At 46.6% G+C, this 20575-nt stretch overlaps 1 protein-coding gene across 3 annotated transcripts in view; it reads left to right on the top strand.

Moving 5' to 3' along the window:
• LOC143335503 (protein MTSS 1-like) overlaps positions 1-20575 on the top strand; it is a 47459-nt gene that overhangs the window by 21235 nt on the left and 5649 nt on the right. Inside the window, exons 4-14 of one of the 3 annotated variants that reach the window (XM_076754977.1) lie at positions 9513-9597; positions 11310-11401; positions 11745-11819; positions 12149-12160; positions 15917-16074; positions 16155-16262; positions 16349-16446; positions 17436-17655; positions 18701-18802; positions 20053-20220; positions 20388-20544. In XM_076754977.1, the coding sequence (XP_076611092.1) occupies positions 9513-9597; positions 11310-11401; positions 11745-11819; positions 12149-12160; positions 15917-16074; positions 16155-16262; positions 16349-16446; positions 17436-17655; positions 18701-18802; positions 20053-20220; positions 20388-20544 (1275 nt within the window). Of the gene's footprint in view, positions 1-9512; positions 9598-11309; positions 11402-11744; positions 11820-12148; positions 12161-15916; positions 16075-16154; positions 16263-16348; positions 16447-17435; positions 17656-18700; positions 18803-20052; positions 20221-20384; positions 20545-20575 lie in introns of all 3 variants that reach the window. The other 2 variants (XM_076754976.1, XM_076754978.1) reach the window with 2 other exon arrangements.

Genomic DNA, 20575 nt, shown 5'->3' with positions numbered 1-20575 from the left:
ATCGTTTGTCTCAGCCTTGAAAGGAGACGTTCTTCACAACATTCTGCACTTAATTTGCTTTGGTCCTGCAGAACTTTTGTTCTTCTTTGAAAAGACGACACAGACTGACTGTTGCTTTTCTCCAAGGAGTCTCTGATAGGATGAAGTAATCAGCTGTGTGTGTGTGTGTGTGCGCGCGCGTTCGTGCGTGTGTGCATGCGTGCGTGTACCAGTTGTCACAGTCGCTTCAGGGTTTTTTGAATAGATTACAGCTCATTAAATAGCAGACGACCAACAAGCTGGACTGTCTCAAATGGTGTGTGTGTGTGTGTGTGTGTGTGTGTGTGTGTGTGTGTGTGTGTGTGTGTGTGTGTGTGTGTGTGTGTATAATTAACGTTAAGTGCTCAGCCTTGTGTGTATGGAGATAAGGCAGAGCTACAAAGAGACTCTTCACCTACAGTACTCTCACAGCACACTGTTATTATCTCTGTTGGCTCGATTCTCTTCTTCTTCTTCTTCTTCTTCTTCTTCTTCTTCTTCTTCTTCTTCTTCTTCTTCTTCTTCTCTGCGCTTCAGTAACTGCTGTTTACAGTCAACATGTCTCACTGCTGCTGATGATAACTACACTTAAGACTTTTGAACAGTGACACATTTTGTTTTGCACAAATTACTGCAGGATGACTTAATGATCTGGAGGAGGTGGAGGTTCGGGTGGAGTAAACACTGAACTTAAGAGCAGTAAAGCCGGCTGACAGTATCCTAACGAGGCTGCTGCTTTTAAACCCAGTGCACATACATCACGGTGATGATACAAAGAACCATTTTGAATGTCTGAACTTTTAATCATTTCATAGCTGAAAAAGATTTCTATCATAGATGGGTGTCATGTCAAATACATGCAAGCACACATGTGTCGCTTTGGAACGGGGACGCTGCATTTCTTCTGTGTCGCGATGTAAGACGACGAGTTTCCAGTTCGTAAGATCCTCTCGAAGCGTCTCTAACTGCTGTTCCTGGATCTTATTTCATGTCTCACAGTACCTGAAACTACACCCCACCTGTGCAGCCCCTTGCATTGGTTTAATGCAGGGTTGTTGAATTTACACAGAATATGAGATTGAGGAAGTAAGCTATAGATTAGACGGTAGTAAAAACATTTGTTAGCTGTGTGTAGACTCGTTTTTGTGCTTCGGCTGGCTTCTGGTTTTTCCTCTGGTCCAATTGTGGCAAGGAGCGTTCCCTCGTTCCCACCCAGGACTTTGGCGGTCCAGGCAGCATCAGCGTCTCGGAGGTCGAACCCCGAAGTGACACAAGCTCTTAGCATTCAGCTACAGCTCTCTGACACACACACACACACACACACACACACACACACACACACACACACACACACACGCTCAGTCACAGAGGGCAGTGGGTGTACACAGTCAGCCTGCCAACGTTTTCAGACTACAGATTAGCGGTGAAATAAGAGCTCCGGTTTCGCTCGGGGGGCTGGCAGCAGCTCGGGTCAAACGAATCAAACGCTCACTTTACTTTGTTTCACTCTCGGTTCAAAGAGTGCGAGCGTTGGCTGCAGTCCGTCAAGGCTGTGGATGATGGCGCTGGACGTTGTTTTAAAATGTTGGGATTAAAGAGCTTCTGATATCAGCGGGATCTTGTTTCTGCATTCCAGTTTCTGCGTAGATCGAAACATGTTTCCACCCGCCTGGCCTGTGTGTGAGGGAGTCACTGAGCAGTATGTGTGTGAAAGGCCTGATGGCGGAGAGGTTAGCTCGTCCTCCGAGCCGCTCGCTCGTTGGCTCTGTTTTCTCAGCTGCCAGAGGAGGAGAAATAACTGAAGTGTTGATCTCAATCCACGAATATCTCCCCAGATATTCCCCCTGAGCTCCACAGAGGCTGATAAATCTGCCGCCGTGTGCGCAGAGGTTCGGGGAATCATGGGAGAAATAACAAGTGATACTGCAAATACAGTTTACGACACACAAAGGGACGTTCAACACTTCTGTTTCCACATCACTTCGGTGTTTTCTCTGCGCTGCTGCTTTCAGAGTTTTGAGTGAGGCCTCACAAAGGTTGTGATTTGCTGCTTTTCTCCTGTTATACTTTAATATACTACTATACTACTACTATACTACGTGAAAATATACCTGCGAGTGTCCTTTTTCTGCTCCGTGTTCTGCAGCAGTCGAGGTCACAGCTGCTGACAGGACAGCAGCTGTCTTAATGCAGATGACTGACAGTTATCAGTGTCCATGACAACCCCACCGTCCCACCAGGATGACAGATAAGACACTTACTGTCCGACACAAATCCCAACAGCAGCAAGCTGATGCATCAGTTGAACTCCAGGTCGTAATCAGAGAGGAGAGATATTCCCAGGACGCCTATTTAAAGAATCCTCAAACTGTACTGACACACACACACACACACACACGGACACGCCCCTGCAGAAGGCATCCTAAGACTGCAGCCTTCACTGCCAGGCATCCCTGGACTGCTCCCTCCCGGTCCGCTGTGAGGTATTCCAGGACTGTGCGACCCGGTCAACCCCAGAGGAGCTGCGAGGAATTCTGTTTACTCCTCTAACGGGAGGAAAAAACCTCCCACACACTTTAACTTTAACTCAGGCTCACACATGTGTCATGTGACCGGGTAGGTGTTTTTGCTCTGTCAATGATAATAGTAATATAGCAATTAGTTTAAAAAAATACAGTTTGTGTTAATTGAAGGATTATTAATGCACAAACCCTCCTTATATTTTAGGGTCTACACTCTAAGAGACACATGGAGAGAGGTGGAGTACTTCTCCTTTCAGGCCACAAATAGCAGCAACAACCATCATAAATAAGATGGGAAGCTCATATGAATTCTTTTCTGACATAGTCTGCCTGTATAAATATGAAAATATGCACTTCATCTTTTTAATCACATGTATTGTTTGTCTCTGAGTTACGTGATTTTCAGCACATCTTCTTGAGTATACCACCCCCCCACGTTTCACTTTAACTAACCCTAACCCTGCACATACTGACAATATGAGAACTAATAAATCACTGAATCTATCTTAAGCCTCAGAGGTGAGCCCAGGGCAAAAATAAATAAAATAAATAAATAAAAACAGCCGCATGTCACTGGCATCCGCTCCTAAATCTTGCTGTGAAATGTTCAAGTGGTGGCGTTATTACTCCATTAAAACGTGAACCAATGGGGCAACAGAAACATCAGACAGGCGCTTTGATTTGTTGAGAGTGGACGACGGGCGGGATTGTTCTTTATTGGTTGGAATCTTTATTAACAGATAAGATCTAACTTCATTAATCCCGCTGGGGGCAGCGAGCAGGTGGAAAGCTGCAGGTGTTCATAAGAACAGAAGCTGTGAACAGAATCGGATCAGTGAAAGTTTGTGCAGATGCAGATGAAGTCAGTGTTTCTGTGCATTGTGAAGCAGCTCGTGTGAAATCTAAGTCGGCATGCAGCTTGTTCCATTCAGCCATCTGTCCTTGTATCCAGCTCGGCGTGACCTTTCCGTCGTGCCGGTCGTTCGCTGTAACTTGGTATTTCGTGCCTCGGCATTAAAGAGATTGACAGCAGCGACACTTCTGCCGCTTGTTGACATGTGAGACGTGTTGAAGTGGTAAAGTGACCTTGGCTATATGGACAGAGAGAGAGAGAGATGCTGACTGATGCAACCAACATGCAACACTATGCAGCTGTTTTAACATTACCTGATTGGTTACTTCTGCCTCCTGTTCAGCCAATTAGGTTTGAGCGGACTGCAGCATGAAGTGCTTGAGTTTTTGTGGAACTGCTAACTGCGTTAACTACGGAGCGAGTTAGCCTTAATTAAGAGGCCGACGTGAGTAACGATGTAAATGAGAGGCGACGGGGGCGAATCTAACTTACCCAGAACATTAAGGCTCCATCTCTTCCTTTGCATTCTGCTAGATTGGTGAGGAGGATGTCACATGATCACTGCACCCCGAGCAGTGCGTCCGATAAGATAAATACTACTGTTACTGCAACATGTCCTCCTAACTAATCACTAATCGACTGAACAGACATGAATATAGCTTGATAGACACGGTCAGAATAACCTGCCTGCACTGATGACATGTACAGCTGCTTTTCTGATGAGGCCGAGCTGCATGTTGGGTAAAGTAGTAGTTTTTTTTCTTTCTTCTTCGTGGGTTTTGTGTGGCAGGGTTTACAGTGATGATGGTTTCATAGTGAGACGGTGCATTTTAATCATTCTCCACATTCATTATATCTAAATAAAATCAATACTGACACTGATGCAAAGTTCAGCTCGTTAAAATGGAGCTACACCCTCTCTGTTAAAGAACGGCTCGCTTCGTTCGACCTCTGACCTCAGGTCGAGACCCCCGAACGGATTCTTATTCTTATTTGTCACCATCTCTATCATCCCCCGGACTTCCCCGGTCTTCCTCGGCTTCTGTCTAACCATGATTTCATCCCATCCTCTGTCCTCTTTGCCTCCTTCGTCTTCTTCTTCTGCCGTCGTCGTCCCTCATGCTCCAGTTCTCAAAAATAGCTCTCCAGTCGTAACCTCCCTGTAGCAACAAGACAAGAAATATAGTCTCATACGACAGGACAGTGATTTACTGCCTGTCCTGCTGGGCCTGTGTGTGTGTGTGTGTGTGTGTGTGTGTGTGTGTGTGTGTGTGTGTGTGTGTGTGTGTGTGTTCAGCTGCTCTGGTTCTTCAGCCCAGTTCCACCAGTGTTTGAGGCGAGCAGCTCCTGCAGATATGCGGCGGCTGAGTTCACGTCCCAGTCGAGTTCACTTTGCAGTCTTGGATTCCAGGTCACTGCTGTTCACTGTAAAGCTCAACGCCATCCGCTGGCATCATGGCGTCCAGGGCTGTGAGATCCAGTCGACAGTGAGGTCATTGTCTGGGAATAATCGGTCAGGGGGTTTTAGATTCAGGTCACATTCAGTCTCTGCCTGCTGGAAGCCTGCTTCCTGTTTCTGTACTGCAGCTCAGCCTCAAACCGGCGATGCAGTCGAGTTTCAATAATTGCATGCTGAGAACATTTTACAGGAATCTGACACGTCCTGTTCTCAAGGTCGTTCAGGGGATTGGACCAATTTGGTGTTTTGCTCGTTCTCAGTGGGGCCTCCTCTGGTTTTACACTTAGTCTTCAGTGTCCAGAGGCAGCTGCGTAAAGTCTCCTAAATGTCCTCAAGTGATGTCACTTGAGTCAGTGTCGGTTGAGGACGAGTTTGAAAATGTTGTTATGAAGTTGACAGACTTCTGTAGCTGCTCCTCTGCAGACTGCACAAATCCTCCAAAGGTCAAATTTGGACAAATTGTGAGGGAAAACTTTGTGTGGCCTTCAGTGTGAAACAGTGGCTGTTGAGTCGGTGAGATACTGTCTGAGAAGTGCTGGAGGAGGTGAATGTTCTCATGGGAACTTTGATCCGTCTTCATTCATGTTGAAACGCGTCTCTCTGATGTCAATACACTTTGACTAATCACTTGTTCCTGCACGGCGCCGCCATCGTCCGGACTTCCTCTGAGCCATTGAACGGCTCGTGGTCCACCTCGCGTGCAGATGAGCTGCTGAGGAGCCTTGAGGCCGATCGGTCTGCAGCTGCAGCCGAGATCAGAGTGAACCGGCTGCAGGTCAGACAGAGACGCTGCTCTGTCCCACTGAATTGGGTCAATTGGGTCTCAATGCCAGTCATTACACACACACACACACACACACACAGAGGCCCAGCGTGAGAAGTCCATAGTCGGGTCAATCAGCTGAATTGACCAGGAACTAATTGACTGACCGTGACCCTGCAGAGTGTGCTGATACCAGGATGGAGGCTGAAAATCAGCCTGTTTTAATGTCCCTCCTCTTCTTTTTAGTATGCAAGTGCAGAATATTTAGTTAGCTGCTGAGTTCACTCAAACCAAACCTTTCAAAACATTTTTCTAACTTATTGAACTGATTTATGAACTTGAACATTGTTGTGGTCAAAATAAACATCAGCAGCATGCTTTCATTAACGTGCCGCTGCTCAGTTATCATGAGTCTCTGTTCTGTATTTCAGCATTTTACATCCAAATATTGTAAATCCGTTGCAAATGGAGACACTTTGACCGTCTTTAGGCTGCAAACTGAAGCTTCAAAGACTTGTCCAGGCAGCTTCTTTAGGGGAGAATACCACCACATTGAATCACATCACATTACCTTCACACTGACCTCAGCAGCTCTGCTGTAATGATCATCTTCTCTTTGTTCCACTCGCTCAGTTTAAAGCTCGAGTTTCCAGCTCGGGGCTGTGACCGTATTTTCAAACCCCCAAACCGGAACCCTTGACTGATGCACGTTCATGCACGCACACGTGTATGAACGCACCTCAGGCGTTTTAATCAGGGTGGACTTATTTCAGCACGTAGCACACCCGCTGAGCCTTCAGCGCCGTGGACGCTCATAGCAGGGTACTTCACGAAGGAAGAGGCCTCCTGGAGCTCTTTAGACAAGACAGGCTTTCTCTTTGCCGTGACGGCTAACCGTTAGCATTCTCTCAGAAAGAGCCGAAAGCCGGTGATGCTTTTGTATGACTCGCAGGCTGGCAACACACAGCGACACATCGATCGATTGACACACAGACGGACAAATCAGTGTTGAAGTCAGATGTGTGATGCACTGCTTATGCTTTTATTTTTATACAAATCACTGCAGTATGTTCTCCTTGTGTACATTACACAAATACTAGAGCTGATTTAAGTCTTTATTTCCTAAATAATGGAATACAGCAGCTAAAAGTCTCTGCTTGTCGAATGATAAACTACAAATATAGCCAAAATGTTTGAGGTCTTGATTGTAAACTCATGAATCCTCTTATTTTATAGTTTTTACTTGTATTAAATGCAGAATCAGGAGGTGTTGAATTTATTTTTGTGGTGAGTTTCATACTGCATAACTTTCAAAGTTTAAGCTAATTTGTATAATAATTTATTAAGCTTGTCGTCTCTGAATTAAGCCTCTTTGAAAGCAGCTTGAAATATAAAGCCTCAGTTTTTAACCACAACTTTTGGCCTTCATGTGAGTTGTGACGCCTAATTATTGTGGCGCTGCCTTCTAAAAATAAGAAGTAAAATCCTGTGGCTCTGCGGGATTATTCACACTTTCTGTAACTGCTGTGGTTAAGCAGGGTGGTGAAAGGTGGAGAAGCTCAGGCTCACGGCTTCTGTGGAGGCGAGCCCAGGCAACGCCGGCGCCCAAAATGTTTGAGTCATGCAGGTCTGGGAAATGAATTTTCTTCTCCAGAGCGACAGTAGCCGATGAAAGTGCACTCTGGTCTTCTGTTCACGTCCTTCAGCCTCTGTAGAAACCATGCCAGGGTGCATTTTTGGAGAAAAATCTTCTCCAGAAAGCAGCTGCATGTGCATTATAACAGCCTTGAAACGCAAACCGAAAGTCTGCAGCGCCTCTGTGAAATGACGCCGTTCGTGTTGTCCTGCTGGCTGATGAGACCTCAGCCTGGACTGACACAGACTGATAACACCTCGTCTCTCAACGGGGCGCCGCAGAGAGGAGACGAGGTGAGAAGAGAAGAGGTAACACCTCGTCTGGAGGTGAGAAGAGGGGAGGAAGGGGAGGAGAGAGGAGGGTCGGCAATGGAAGAGCTGGTGGGAAACGAGAGTGGAGGAAGATGTGTGAAGAGAGGAGAGGGAATGATGGAGAGATGGTGTGAAGGAGGACCAGAGGAAAAGAGAAGACCGTGTTTGGGACAACAGGCTACGCTGAAAAATGGCTTGAAGTATCAGAGATGAAGCACAGCGACCAGAGGCCTGGGGGCCTGAGGGATCAGGGGCCTGAGGGATCAGGGCCCGAGGGATCAGGGGCTGGAGAGCCACAGAAACGGTCCAATCAGAGTGGAGGAAGAGTTTCCACTATCAATAGATGAGCAGGAGGAGGAAGTGCAGCATCATCACCTGAAGCGGCTTTATGGTGGTCCTGGTTTAAGGTTTTATGTACTTGGTGATTCGAGTGACGGTCGGGTCTGCTTATGAATGTGGTCGTGGACAGTTCTTCAGTGATGGGAGGCCTTCTGATTCTTTACTGAAGTACTAGTACAAGAACTGCTAGTACAACCATGTGAACATGCTCAGTCACAAGTAGTGCTGCGTTCAGAAGTATTATCACCGCTGTCATGTTTCTGATTCTGAGGCTGCGTGTCACAGAGGCGCCACAGCTACGCCATTAACTCCTTAATTCTAAATGTAGTTTATGATCTCCATGCTTTGAGCTACGGTGGCCTCGAAAGGCCAAGATCAGATCAGATCAGCAAACACAGATGTTCCAGACAGACGCAGCAGTGACGACGAGAATAATAAAACTGATTTTCAGGCGTTTTAGCTTTTCTAACTGAAATGTGTTGACACTGGTCTCAGATCAGCAGCTGATCTTTTGAATCCTTCATCAAGCAACACACACACACACACACACACCCACACACACACACACACACACACACACACACACACACACACACACACACACACACACACGTACACACACACGTTCTCAGATTGTGGTGATTTTTGTGCTGCGAGGAGCTGAAACTCAGCCTGAGGAGGCATCAGGTGAGAGAGCGATGAAGAGGAGGAGAGAGGGAAGAGCAGAGGAGAGGAGGAGGTGTCAGTGGTGCAATGCAGTGCTCACTACCCCACCCCACCCCACACACACACACACACACACACACACACACGCTGGCCTGTATGTTTCACTTGTGGGGTCTCTTCATTGACATAGTTCTCTAAAACCTTAACGAGTAACTGAGGACACATTGATAATTCGAAGATATTGGTCAAATGAAATCTATAGAATTTAAAAAAAAATAGATAGAATGACACACAAAATCAAACATGGAAGACAGAGGAACCATATTTTGTCTTTAAAACTGAAGGAGGTTTGGATCCAGGTTCAGGAGTGAACGTGGTCGTCTTTAACATGTGTGTGTGTCGGAGGCGTCGTTGGATCTCCGGGCCGACAGGCTGAGGTCTGGTGAACTGTTCCCCAGGAGGGAGTGTTCTCTCTGGGGGAGAGGAGGACGACCATCTGGTCCCTTCGGAGGCCTGCGGAGCTTCTGCTGCTCTGGTGGTTTGCTGTCAAACGGCTCCTCTCCACCCTGCTGGAGTGCCCTTGAGCAGCGGACACGCTCCCAGGCTGCTGCTCTGAGGAAGACCTCTGACCTCTTCAGCACAAAGTCATCATGTACTGAACATGTCTGATGACGGCTGTGGTGTTTCTGAGGCTGTTTTCCCTCGTCGGGATAAAAAAATCAACACATTTCTTATCGAATCCATTGTCAAAATGAAAATGAGCTCGTTTACTGTGTTTATAGTTCATTCAGCTGCCTTGCAGATCATTTTTTTGTCCTTTTTCACCCCAGTGAGCGAATCTGATTTTGGAAGAATGCAAACCAAAACGTGTTTTTTGTCGTGGAGTTTCAGTTTTGAGGAGCTTCCAGTCAACAGATTGTCGTGTGCGTCTCTGTTTGCTTTCAGGAGGGACCAGGGACATCGGTTCAGCTCTCACCAGGATGTGCATGAGGCACCGCAGCATCGAGGCCAAACTCCGCCAGTTCTCCATGTGAGTAGATCTGTGTATGAGTGAGTGTGTGTGTGTGTTTAACAGGTGTAGCATCTCCTCCCAGCTCTCCATGGCAACCTGCTCCTCCTCTTCCTCCTGCCTCAGCTCTCCAGCCTCCATCTTGCTCTCTGCCTTTTCAGTCTTTGATTCCTCTAACAACATTAATATTATGGCTAAAAATTCTGATCACTTTTAACATTCATTTATTTGTTGTGATTGTGAGCTCCTCTCTCCTCCTGCAGCATCCTTTCACCTTCCTCATCTGTCTGTCCATACTCTTTCTGGAAACCTCGCCCTGTCCTCCTCCTCCTCTTTCCTCTCTCTCGTCTTCCTTTCTCTGCATGAGTCCATTAACTCTCCCAGTATGGAGGGAGCGAGTCGGTCGGACAGAAATGAGATGAGACCTCCAGCTGCTCAGTGAACAGATACAGTATAGATGGACAACGTAAACAGGAAGCACTTTGGTGAAATGATGCATCCACACGAGCATCTGTGCCACGTCCTCCAGCTCCTCTGTGGACGTTACCAGGCTACATGGGACGTATCCCCCCTCTGTGTTTTTTTTTTTTTTTTTTTTTTGGGTGTCCATTCTCCTCATTCTGACTGGAACCACAATACTCTACCTCAGCCTGATAACGGTCCACACGTGCGGCGTCAGGTATGAAAGGGCGGCTGCAAGGTGTTATATGTCAACAAACCAGGCACCTGCTGTAGCATAAACAGAGCTGCATGCTGGCCCGCTGTCCGTCTCCATGTTTGGACTGTATCTGGTCGCTCTGTCTCTTGGCCACCACACGAAACCCCGACAGAAAGCAGCTTTCGCCTTCTCCCGCTTAATTTGAGAACATCACGGAGGTTCTGAAAGATGACGAGCTATGATTGGTCAAAGATTAGCTTGTTCCGTCTCCTCCAACGAGAGGATTTTCAGTTTTTCTGTTTTATATCGTTGCAAACTGAACGTCTTTGGGCTTTGGACTGCTCTCACCCTGCTTTAATCTGTTTTTAGTTTCCTGAATAGACACCTGGTCCTTTCTGATAATGTTGTAATTCTCCTGTACTCTACAGGTTTATGTCTGATGTTTAATCTGAGCATATTTTCACAAGAATATCAACCTGAAAAAGGATGTTTGGACGGCCCTTTTTTCAGCCCCGAGTAGCGTCTGCAGGCAGCCTCCCCCCATGGGGCGGAGCAGCCTGTCAGGAGCCTGAGACGCGACGCTCAGGGAAAGGAGTCATCCTAACGCACCTGTTCATCAGGTTCATTTCTTTGAGCCGACTGTAATAACTGAGGGTGATTCAGGTGATCAACACTTTGATCAGCTCAGATCTTAAAGGGACTCTGGACAGTATTCAGAGACATGTCCCACCTTACCACAGTGCTGTTCTGAGCTCAGATCAGTCCAAACATCTGTCGCTCTCGTCTTTCATTCAGCGGTGAACAAGAGTCACGGAAAGCAGAAACTCACTCCAGACGCGGCTTGATCGGCTGCTTTCATGCACAAAAAATCTGGTTTGCACACTTTCAAAATGGAACTTTTCTCTGGTTTGTTTGCCTCGATAGCTGTTCACACTCATGTGTTTCATTGCATTGACTCACATACTGAAGACTCTAACCTGAACCTTAAACCGAGTCTAAACCTTAAAATCTCTGTGATACGAACTTTGTTTTGGTCCCCACAGCTCGAACAGTGTGTGTTTGTGTGTGTTGGCAGGGTGTTTCTGGACTGTCTGATCAACCCTCTGCAGGAGCAGATGGAGGAGTGGAAGAGAGTCGCCAACACTCTGGACAAGGACCATGCCAAAGGTACACAAACGGAGACGCACACTGAAGCACAGACACCTGTACTGTCCAAAGACACGTTAACACAGCCCTCGTTTCCACCGGGAGCCTTTAGCACTGAAGAGTTAGTTTAATACATCACTCTTTAATTGAACACATCTAAATATGTGATATAAAAGCAGTTTAACCTCGTGGAATCATCCAGTAGAGTCAGAAATGGCAGACATGACAGTGACTGCTACTCTGCTGAGCTAGGCTAGTTAGCATTTAGCAGGACTTTATCAGATCTTCTCTCCATTACGATTTAAGTTTCAGTTACTCTTAGATTTTCAGATTTTCTCACTGATGTGTGTGTGTTTCTCTGCAGAGTACAAGAAGGCCCGTCAGGAGATCAAGAAGAGATCTTCAGACACTCTGAAGCTGCAGAAGAAAGCAAAGAAAGGTTCGATCTCTCTGCTGTTTGCTCACGTGTGAGCGATTAGCATCCAGTGCCGTCATTTAGCTCCAGAGCTCAAAAAGAAAAACGCTCCAGAATCACTTTGACATTTGTGATGACGCACTCTGGTGAAAGAGCCGGGGACGGTTTGGTTGAGTCAGTCATAATTAAATGATTAGTGGGATTCATGAGATAATTAAGTGGTATTTAAGTGCCGTGACATTATGAGGTGGCTGTATGAAAAAGAACGAGGATTTAAAAGTTAATATGTTTGTGTTTTTCCTTTTCCAACAATCCGCCTCCTGTGGTGTCCCATCATGCTCTGCTTTGTCCAGCTGATGTATTTGGTAAGTTATTTTACTCAGCCGTCCAGGGCTGAAACCAAAACTTCTTCTTCTCTCGTCTACCTCTACTGCCTGACTTCTTCCTCTTCTCTGTCATGTGTTGTTATTGTGGATACGGAGAATTTCACGAGTCTGTGTGTTTATGTTTATAATGACATCTCTTCATCTTCCAGAAACTGTTCTCAGTAACTAGTCCTGCCAGTTTTAGTCCAGTTTGGTTGTAAAATAGCAGTAACACAAAGAAGATGCCCCTACTCTGACTGATTTGAGCAGGTTGGACATTTAGACACCAGTAAGAATCCTCTGGTGGTTTGGTCTCATCCCATCACGCCGTATCAACAGTCAACACTTCCTGCCTTGCTGACACCTTCTGCTCCGTCACATCATCTGCATCTCCACATCACATCCAGCCCGCTGGGCTCGGCTGAAATCTGTTCCCACGTTGTTTAGATGTTTGTGTGACTCGTGTAACCGAAGCCTGAACACAACAAAAAACCAGAGTCGCACAAAGAAAGAGCCTTCAAAGAACAGATTGTTTTATAATGTGACACAATCAACCACAACAGCACACAAGAAAATAAATGACGCACTACTCAACCATGTGGAATAACACAGGCCCAGCCGTAAATCAGCCAGCAGATATTTGCTCTATCACAGACTTGTCAGGACTTTTGTGTTAATTAGTTCCAAAATGCTGAAGATGTGAGGTTATTTAGTTGCATAATTGTCCACCAGAGACATGTGAGAAGTTGATTTGTGTTGTGTTTACTGAAAAATATTTGATTCCCAATAATCTAAAAGAGAAAAGCATAAAAAACCTTCATGTTTGACAGACTTCTTATTTTTAGCCATGTTAGCAGGATGGCTCCAGGGATGTCAGTCGGCTCACCAATTTGGTCCAAAACCGAAATATGTCAATAACTACTGGATGGATTACCATGAAATTATGTTCAGTCATTCGTGGTACCCAGACAATGAATCTGTCTGACTCTGGTCATCCTCTGTTTTTTCCTTTCGCGCCATCGTGAGGTCGACTTTTCATCCTACTCCAGCAATCACCTTATCGATCAATCAAACAATCAATGTTTAGCTATAGTATAGACCATGTTCACACGGCAGCCATTTTCCATCACACAGTGGAAAGCTTAAATGCTGTTTTCATGTTTGACCTCATCAGCTTTATTGATTTCTGTAAATATCTTCTTATTGTGAATCTGATGCAGCAACATGTTTCAAAGACTGGGAGAGATGTGGAACACTCCAAAAACACCTGTTTGGAACATTCCACAGGTAAACAGGTTGATTGGTATCCTGGAAAGGCTCAGTCATTCACGAGATGATTGGATAAACTACATGGACTCAGGAACTCTTTGTAAAATCGCTGTCGGTAAAAAACGTTTGTTTGCAGACGATCACGTTCTGTTTTTGTCAAACGGAATCAGGGTTGAAATTATCGACTGCTTCACGATTGATCAGCAGCTGAAAAGACGATGGACAGTGAAACCTGGAGGAGCAGCAGGCCAGATTTCAATGTGAAGATGTTAATCCATTAGCTACCGTTAGCATTCAACCACTGCCTAGCATACATGATTATGTTCCAGTATCACACAACGGTACTTATTTAACAAGTATCACTATCAAACGGCAATATTAGCTAAGAAGCTGTTTAATGCTAACGCTAGCTGTTGTCAAATGGAAGCTAATGGATTAAAAAAATGTGTTGCCCAGTGTCTTTGCAGAAAATGGCCGCCATGTGAACATCTACAGCCTAACAGCTTGACACATCTCAAATATGTTGTAGAATAGTGAAGCATACAGTAGTATTACTGTAGTATTATGACAACACGTATATTGTGTCAACCAGCCTGAAGTTTGTCACGTTCATAGTGACGGACAGCTTGAAGAGGGAGGGGATGAGAGCGTTACACTGGACGTCAGTGTTATTGCTTTGTTCTACTCACTGAGCTGCAAAGAACCACAAGTAAACATCAAAACAATCCCTCTGCTTTTAGAACAAGTAGTTCCAGTCTGATTCATGGCACTAAAACCAGCTTTATTATGAGTGGAAACAAGAGCGTGTTGATCCTGCCGACAAAGGACTTGATGGCTTCCAGCTTAGAACTGAGCCTTTAAGACTGAATAAACAGGACCTGGGATTGACCCCAGAGGAACCTCAGATGTGGTGGAGCCGCTTCGGCCCTTCCAGTCTGTTATTACTGCACGAGGAAACTCCCGCCGCTGTGGTATGAGCGCTACGAGGGAAGAAGAGTGGGAGAAGGAGATTCAAAGGAGGAAAATGGGAGGAAGAGCTTGTGTTGGAATGAAGTGAATGTAAGAGGAGAGACGGAGGAGGAGAGGTGGACTTAAAGGGAAGGGAAACCTCTGCTGAGGTGGTGTGAATGTCATGAGAGTGATGGAGGAGCGGAGGCATCACTGAATGGGATTAAAGATGGAGGGAGAAATTAGAGAAGATTGAGGGGAAATATGCTTTTATATGCACTACTACTCTTAAAATCATGTCAACAATGAACCTTTTGCACCAAGTTCACCATTTCTACATCTTAACTGGGTTTCTGATCATCACGTTACTCATGTGCATGATAGACTGAGTGAGGCCATAACCTGATAAATAAGTAAACCACAGATCTGAAGTAAGTTTGGAGGAAGCTGAGAAACCTGATACCCGCTGAGTTCTGCCGTGTCCGTGAACACGTCTGATTTCCTGCAGAACCTGGTTATTTGAACACGGAAGGAGAGGAAAGAAGAGAGAGGAGGAGAGATGAGACAGAAACACAGACTGTTGAACTCCGGGTTAAACCAGAAACCACATTCCTGTCCCTCGAAGGAACTCTCAGCCTGTTTTCTCTGTTTATCGCCGAAGGCTGGAAAAGTTCAGTCCATCTCGTCCCATCGATCAGCCCGGCCGCAGACCCCGGCCGTGGATCTCGCTGGAGGAATAAAGAACTTTAATTGCATGTTTGTGTTTGTCCTGAAGTACAGAACAGATGATGAGATTACCAAATGAACCGAACAGAACAGAAAGAACCGATCGTTAGTCTGTTCTCACGTGGTTTCACTGTTCTGACTGTGAACAAATCCCCTGAAAAAACTCTTAGCGTTCATTTTCATCAGAGCTGGTTCCAACGGAAATACAGGGACTCCACATCCAGCCTCATGTTTACTACTGAAACCAAAAAAAAGGAATCTGATCAGGGTCAAAACCAAAATCCTCTTACGAAACATCTCTTGGACTTCAAATGAGCATTTTGTAATCAGATGTCTTGAGATAATTGATCACCCCCCTCGTAACGCTGTGGCGAGCGCTCGCTGGATGCCAGTGGTTGTTCGTTTCCAGGCCTGACGGATTGCTGGTTTTGGAGAGAAAACTCTCTTAATTCTTTAATGTGGGTTAATGGTTTGTGGGAGGCTCTAACTATTGTTTTGAAGCGATCGAGTGTTTGGCTCCACGTCGTGTTTAGTGGAGATATGATTTCACAGATAATAAACCGTCTGTGGTTCTCTTTGTCTGCCTCCTCGTATTTCTCCTTCTGCCTTTCTTACTCTAATATCTGGATTCGGATGTTCAGCGTGACATGAACAAGTCTTTTCACCTTGTTTTCTGGTTCTCTTTTGTGTCTTTTCTTGGCTTCTAAAGCACTTTCTAAAATACGTTCTCTAACTGCATTAAATGTAAGAGGTTTTGCTTTGTGCACTGAGGCTGTACGTTCATGTACCTGTGATCATGTGATGCGTCCGCAGGCCGTGGGGACCTCCAGCCTCAGCTGGACAGCGCCATGCAGGACGTCAGCGATAAATACCTGCTGCTGGAGGAGACGGAGAAGCAGGCGGTGAGGAAGGCGCTGGTGGAGGAGAGGAGTCGTTTCTGCTGCTTCGTCTCCATGCTGAAGCCCGTCGTGGTCAGTCGCACGTCCGTCAGAAACACGCCGTGACGTAGCTCTGGTGTAGAGTCTGAAGCTGTCGTGTTTGTGTGTCTCAGGAGGAAGAGATGTCCATGCTGGGGGAGATCACGCACCTCCAGACTCTGACAGACGACCTGAAGACGCTCACTATGGACCCCCACAAGCTGCCCGCCTCCAGCGAACAGGTGCGTCTGTCTGAGGTGTATGATGGTCTGTCTGCACTCCTCTGATCCACACAGATGGTCAGACTTCTCTTTCTTTCTCCCTCCAGGTAATCGTGGACCTGAAGGGCTCCGAGTGCACCTGGTCCTACCAAACTCCGCCCTCGTCACCGAGCACCACCGTATCCAGGAAGTCAAGCATGTGCAGGTCGGTTACCATGGTCTCAGCCAAGTGGCCAAACCTCCCCAACAAGCTGCTCCGTGTTTTATCCTGCCTGTGCTCTGCTGCCTCCCTGTGGCCCACAGGTGGAACTGCAGCCGTTAACTTCTGATGAGTTGAACTGAAACAATCTGACAGATATTAGATTCTTTAAAGACGTGTTGTTTGATTAGTCGTCTTAAGAGTCCTGATCAGGATTATTCTGTTGGTTTCTTCAGAGTTTCAGCTTGAGGATCACAGAGGGTCAGTGTGTTGGTCCAGGTCCCAAAAACCAGTCTTGTGAAGCTGAATGTGGTCTGGCAGCACTCAGCCAGCCAGAGTTTGTCTTCAATGATCCAAATGAAAATGCTGTCTAATAAACTGAAGTAGAACAGTCTGAGGAGGAACATTTAGCTGGAAGGAGTCTGAGTCTCACGTCTGCTTGCTTTTCCTTTCAGTCCTTGAATAAGTAAAGCTTTTGATTTACAAAGATCCACTGAGCTGTTTGGCACATTTAGTCGAGTCAAAAACAGTTAAAACACGTTTGTGATCCTGGAACTAAGTTATCCAAAGCAGCTTGTTCTGGTGCTGAAATCCTTCACACGGCTTTATCAAAGACGCAGGTGAAACATGACCAACACCTCAGAGGAGACTTTGCACACAGATGGAGTCTCAGCGTTCATCTCCAGGTGTTTTAGTAGATTTAACATCTGGAAAGACGTTCAGAGTTCATGACGTTAAGCTGCTGTGTCACCATGTTAAAGGCTCAGTTCGCCCAAATTATACAGACGCCATTTTTGAACATTCAAAAGCAACAAGTCTTTAGTAAAAGACGTTTCTAGGGAACAGCTGACGCAGTCTGATTGAGAGCTGGTGCCGTGTGCTGTGATGATCTGGAATAATCAGGATGTTGTTCTGAGATCTCAGAGACTCAGATCGTTGAAGAAGCGTTCGACCTTGAGTTGTGACTCTCCTCCTCCTCTTCCTCCGTCCTGCAGCAGCCTGAACAGCGTGAACAGCAGCGACTCCCGCTCCAGCGGCTCACACTGCCACTCCCCGACCTCCCATTTCCGCTACCGCGCCTCCTCCTCCTCCTCGGTGCTCCCCCAGCAGACGCCGGCCCGCCTCTCCTCCGTGTCCTCCCACGACTCCGGCTTCATCTCCCAGGATGCCTTCCAGTCCAAATCCCCGTCGCCCATGCCCCCGGAAACCTCGCAGGTAAGGAGCAGGGATTAAAAACACAGATACACCTGTGCTTCAGTGCTTTCATGTGATTGGCTGACGAGCGGAGACACTTCTATATCATCCACCAATGAGGTCAGAAAATCCCTCCAGGTTGCTAGGATACTGTGTGTCCATGAAGCTGCTGTGTGTGTGTTTGCTGAGTCACCCGGCCGCCACAGGGTCTCATGCAGCAGTCGATGTCCCTGCAGGGTTTCTAAAGCTGTGGTTCGTGGGCAGAGTGAGGGCAGAGAAAACACAAATTAAGGCTGCAGCTAAGAATTATCCTCAGTTGTTTTTGTGATGAACCATTTCATTTGTAAAATGTTTCCCAGACTCATTGCTCACGTTTTCTGTCCGTCCAACAGTCCAAGACACAAATAAATTCAGTTTACAGGAAGTGAAACAAAGAAAAGGGGAAATCCTCTACAGGATGTGAGGATCCTGTAGAGGATCAGACGGTTCTCAGCCCCCTAAATCCTAAAACCTGGTCTTGACAGAATGTCCTCACCTGAAGTCCTTCCTCACATACAATCACAACTTCGCACTTTGTCACTTCCCTGGACATTTACCACAACTTTAACCCCATCACTGCCTGCCCAGCTCCACCCGAACTCTAGAACCGAATCCTAACCCTGAAACGTGGTTTTGTGGAGACCAGCTGCTCCGAAACAAGAAAAATCAGATTTGGTGAAGTTCAGAGTTTAACTATAAATGTAAATCTGATTACAAATGAAACCATCTCACAGCTTGACCGTGTTTGAATGATGATACTGTTTATTATTATGCTCTGTGTATTATGGGATGTTCTGTGTATACAGCCTCTGTCCAGTCATCACAGCCTTTAGCTTCTCTCCACCTGCTGAACCTGCTTCTGCTTCATCTTCGTCTTCTTCTGCTGCTCCAGCTCTTTGTGATTCGTGCTTTTACCTGCTGATTCTTCTTCTGTGCTTTTTTTAACCACTAACCCACCTCGATGCTCACTCTGCTCTCTCCTGTCTCTCTTTCTCGGCTGTGTTTGCTTTGCATGGCTCTGCTGCAGTCGTGTGTCTCTCCTTTGTCCTCTCAGTCTGAGGAGCCTTCCTCCTCCTCCTCCTCCTCTTCCTCACCCTCACACAACGAGCCCCGCGCTGGGCAACAACAGGTGAACGTCCACACACACGTCTGGGGGTTTGTGGGTCTGCTCTGCGGGTGTTGTTTTCTGTTGAAGTTAACACCTGGAAGAGATGTGTTTGCATCAAATCTTTGCTAATTTGGCGGTTTTGCCTTGGTGGAACTGGTCCTGCGTGTCGCAGAGATTCAGAATCAGAATCTGTAAACAGGAGCTCGAAGACACATTGTAAGAACTCACTGAGCTCCTCCCGCTTCATGTCGCTCCTTCACCTCCACCTCTGTGCATCACATCGTAACTGTCAGCTTTAATTTTTGATTGTTTTCTGCTTCTCCCTCATTCGCTCACCTTCAGTTGTCAAATGGTTTTGACCATCACGCCCTCTGTCTGCATGGACTGGTACTGCAGGCCCAGGACACCCACCTCCACCCTCCATACTTCACCTCCACCTCTCCCATGTCCTCGCCCTCCTATTTGTCCGTTTCTCCCACGTGGCCGTGGTCTCAATCAGGCTCCGGCCAATCGGGGGAGCTCCTGCCTCTCGGCCCCTCGGGGCTCGGAATGATCCTGTCGTCCAGAGTCCCATCCTGGAAGGTTTGATCCTCACGCTCCCTGATCTCCTCCTCCTCCTCCTCCTCCTCCTCCTCCTCCTCCTCCTCCTCTTTCTATCCTCCTTTCATCTTCCACTCCTCCCCTGTCTTTGGATTTTCTGTTCTTTCATCTCATGCTTGCCCTGTCTTTCTTTCTTTTCTCACTCTGAAAACAAACAGTACGACAATGTGTTTCATCAGTTTGCTTTTATTTCATCTGATTCCTTCATCAGACCATCAGATCTTAAGACAACACAGCACTGCAGACGCTTTACAGAAAGTCTCGCTTACCTCTCGATCAGCTCTCTACTGGATTAACACTGGACTTCATTTATCTCTAAAATTGCATAATTTTCATTCTTGCTTTTCTAATAATTTCGGCTGCAGCTCAGACTCAAACTGAATCCCAATTCTGATGTAAAATCCCAAATGTTCGCTGGCTGCAGCTTCAAAGTGCAAACGTGTGCTTACTTTTGTTGCTCATTTTGTCAAAAATACAAACAAGCAATTGTGAAAAGTGCCCCTATTGTTTTATTTGTCTTTTTAATTCTCTGATTATAATGTTTTATCATTTAGTCTCTAAAATGTTAAATTAATGACAAATTGGCACCAAAAGTTACAAAAACCAGCAGTCAAAACTCCAACGTGATTCAGTTTCCAGTGAGAAAAGCAGTGAAGTGTTTCTGTCTGCAGGACTGGGCCAAACCGGGACCATATGACCAATCAGTGGTCAACACCCTGAAGAGGAGCAAGGACAGGAGAGAGACTACAGATCCCAGCAGCCACCAGGGCGCTGAAGTCACCACACCAGGGGAGGAACCACAGGGGGTTAAAGGAAGCCACTCTGTGACATCACACAAGGTCAGATGGCGATTTTCACACTGATTAGCTGAAAGTGTGGAAACATGGTCACATTACCAGCTGGCAATGTTTTGATTGGGCAGAGCTGTGGTAACTGAGCTAAAGGTGTGTGTGTGTGTGTGTGTGTGTGTGTGTGTGTGTGTGTGTGTGTGTGTTTACCCCAGCAGGAGGACAGGGACGCCCATGAGGAGCTGGCCCGAGCGCTGGCCCGCGGCCTCCAGCTGGACATCCACGGCTCCAGCAGGGACTCGCTGCAGGGCTCCAGCGGCTACAGCAGCCAGACCAACACCCCCTGCTGCTCAGAGGACACCATCCCCTCACAAGGTGCACACACACGTCATGCATCCGTCGACGC

Source organism: Chaetodon auriga, chromosome 17, assembly GCF_051107435.1.
Source record: "Chaetodon auriga isolate fChaAug3 chromosome 17, fChaAug3.hap1, whole genome shotgun sequence".
Lineage (NCBI taxonomy): Eukaryota > Metazoa > Chordata > Actinopteri > Chaetodontiformes > Chaetodontidae > Chaetodon > Chaetodon auriga.
This window is presented reverse-complemented; position numbering and strand designations above follow the sequence as displayed.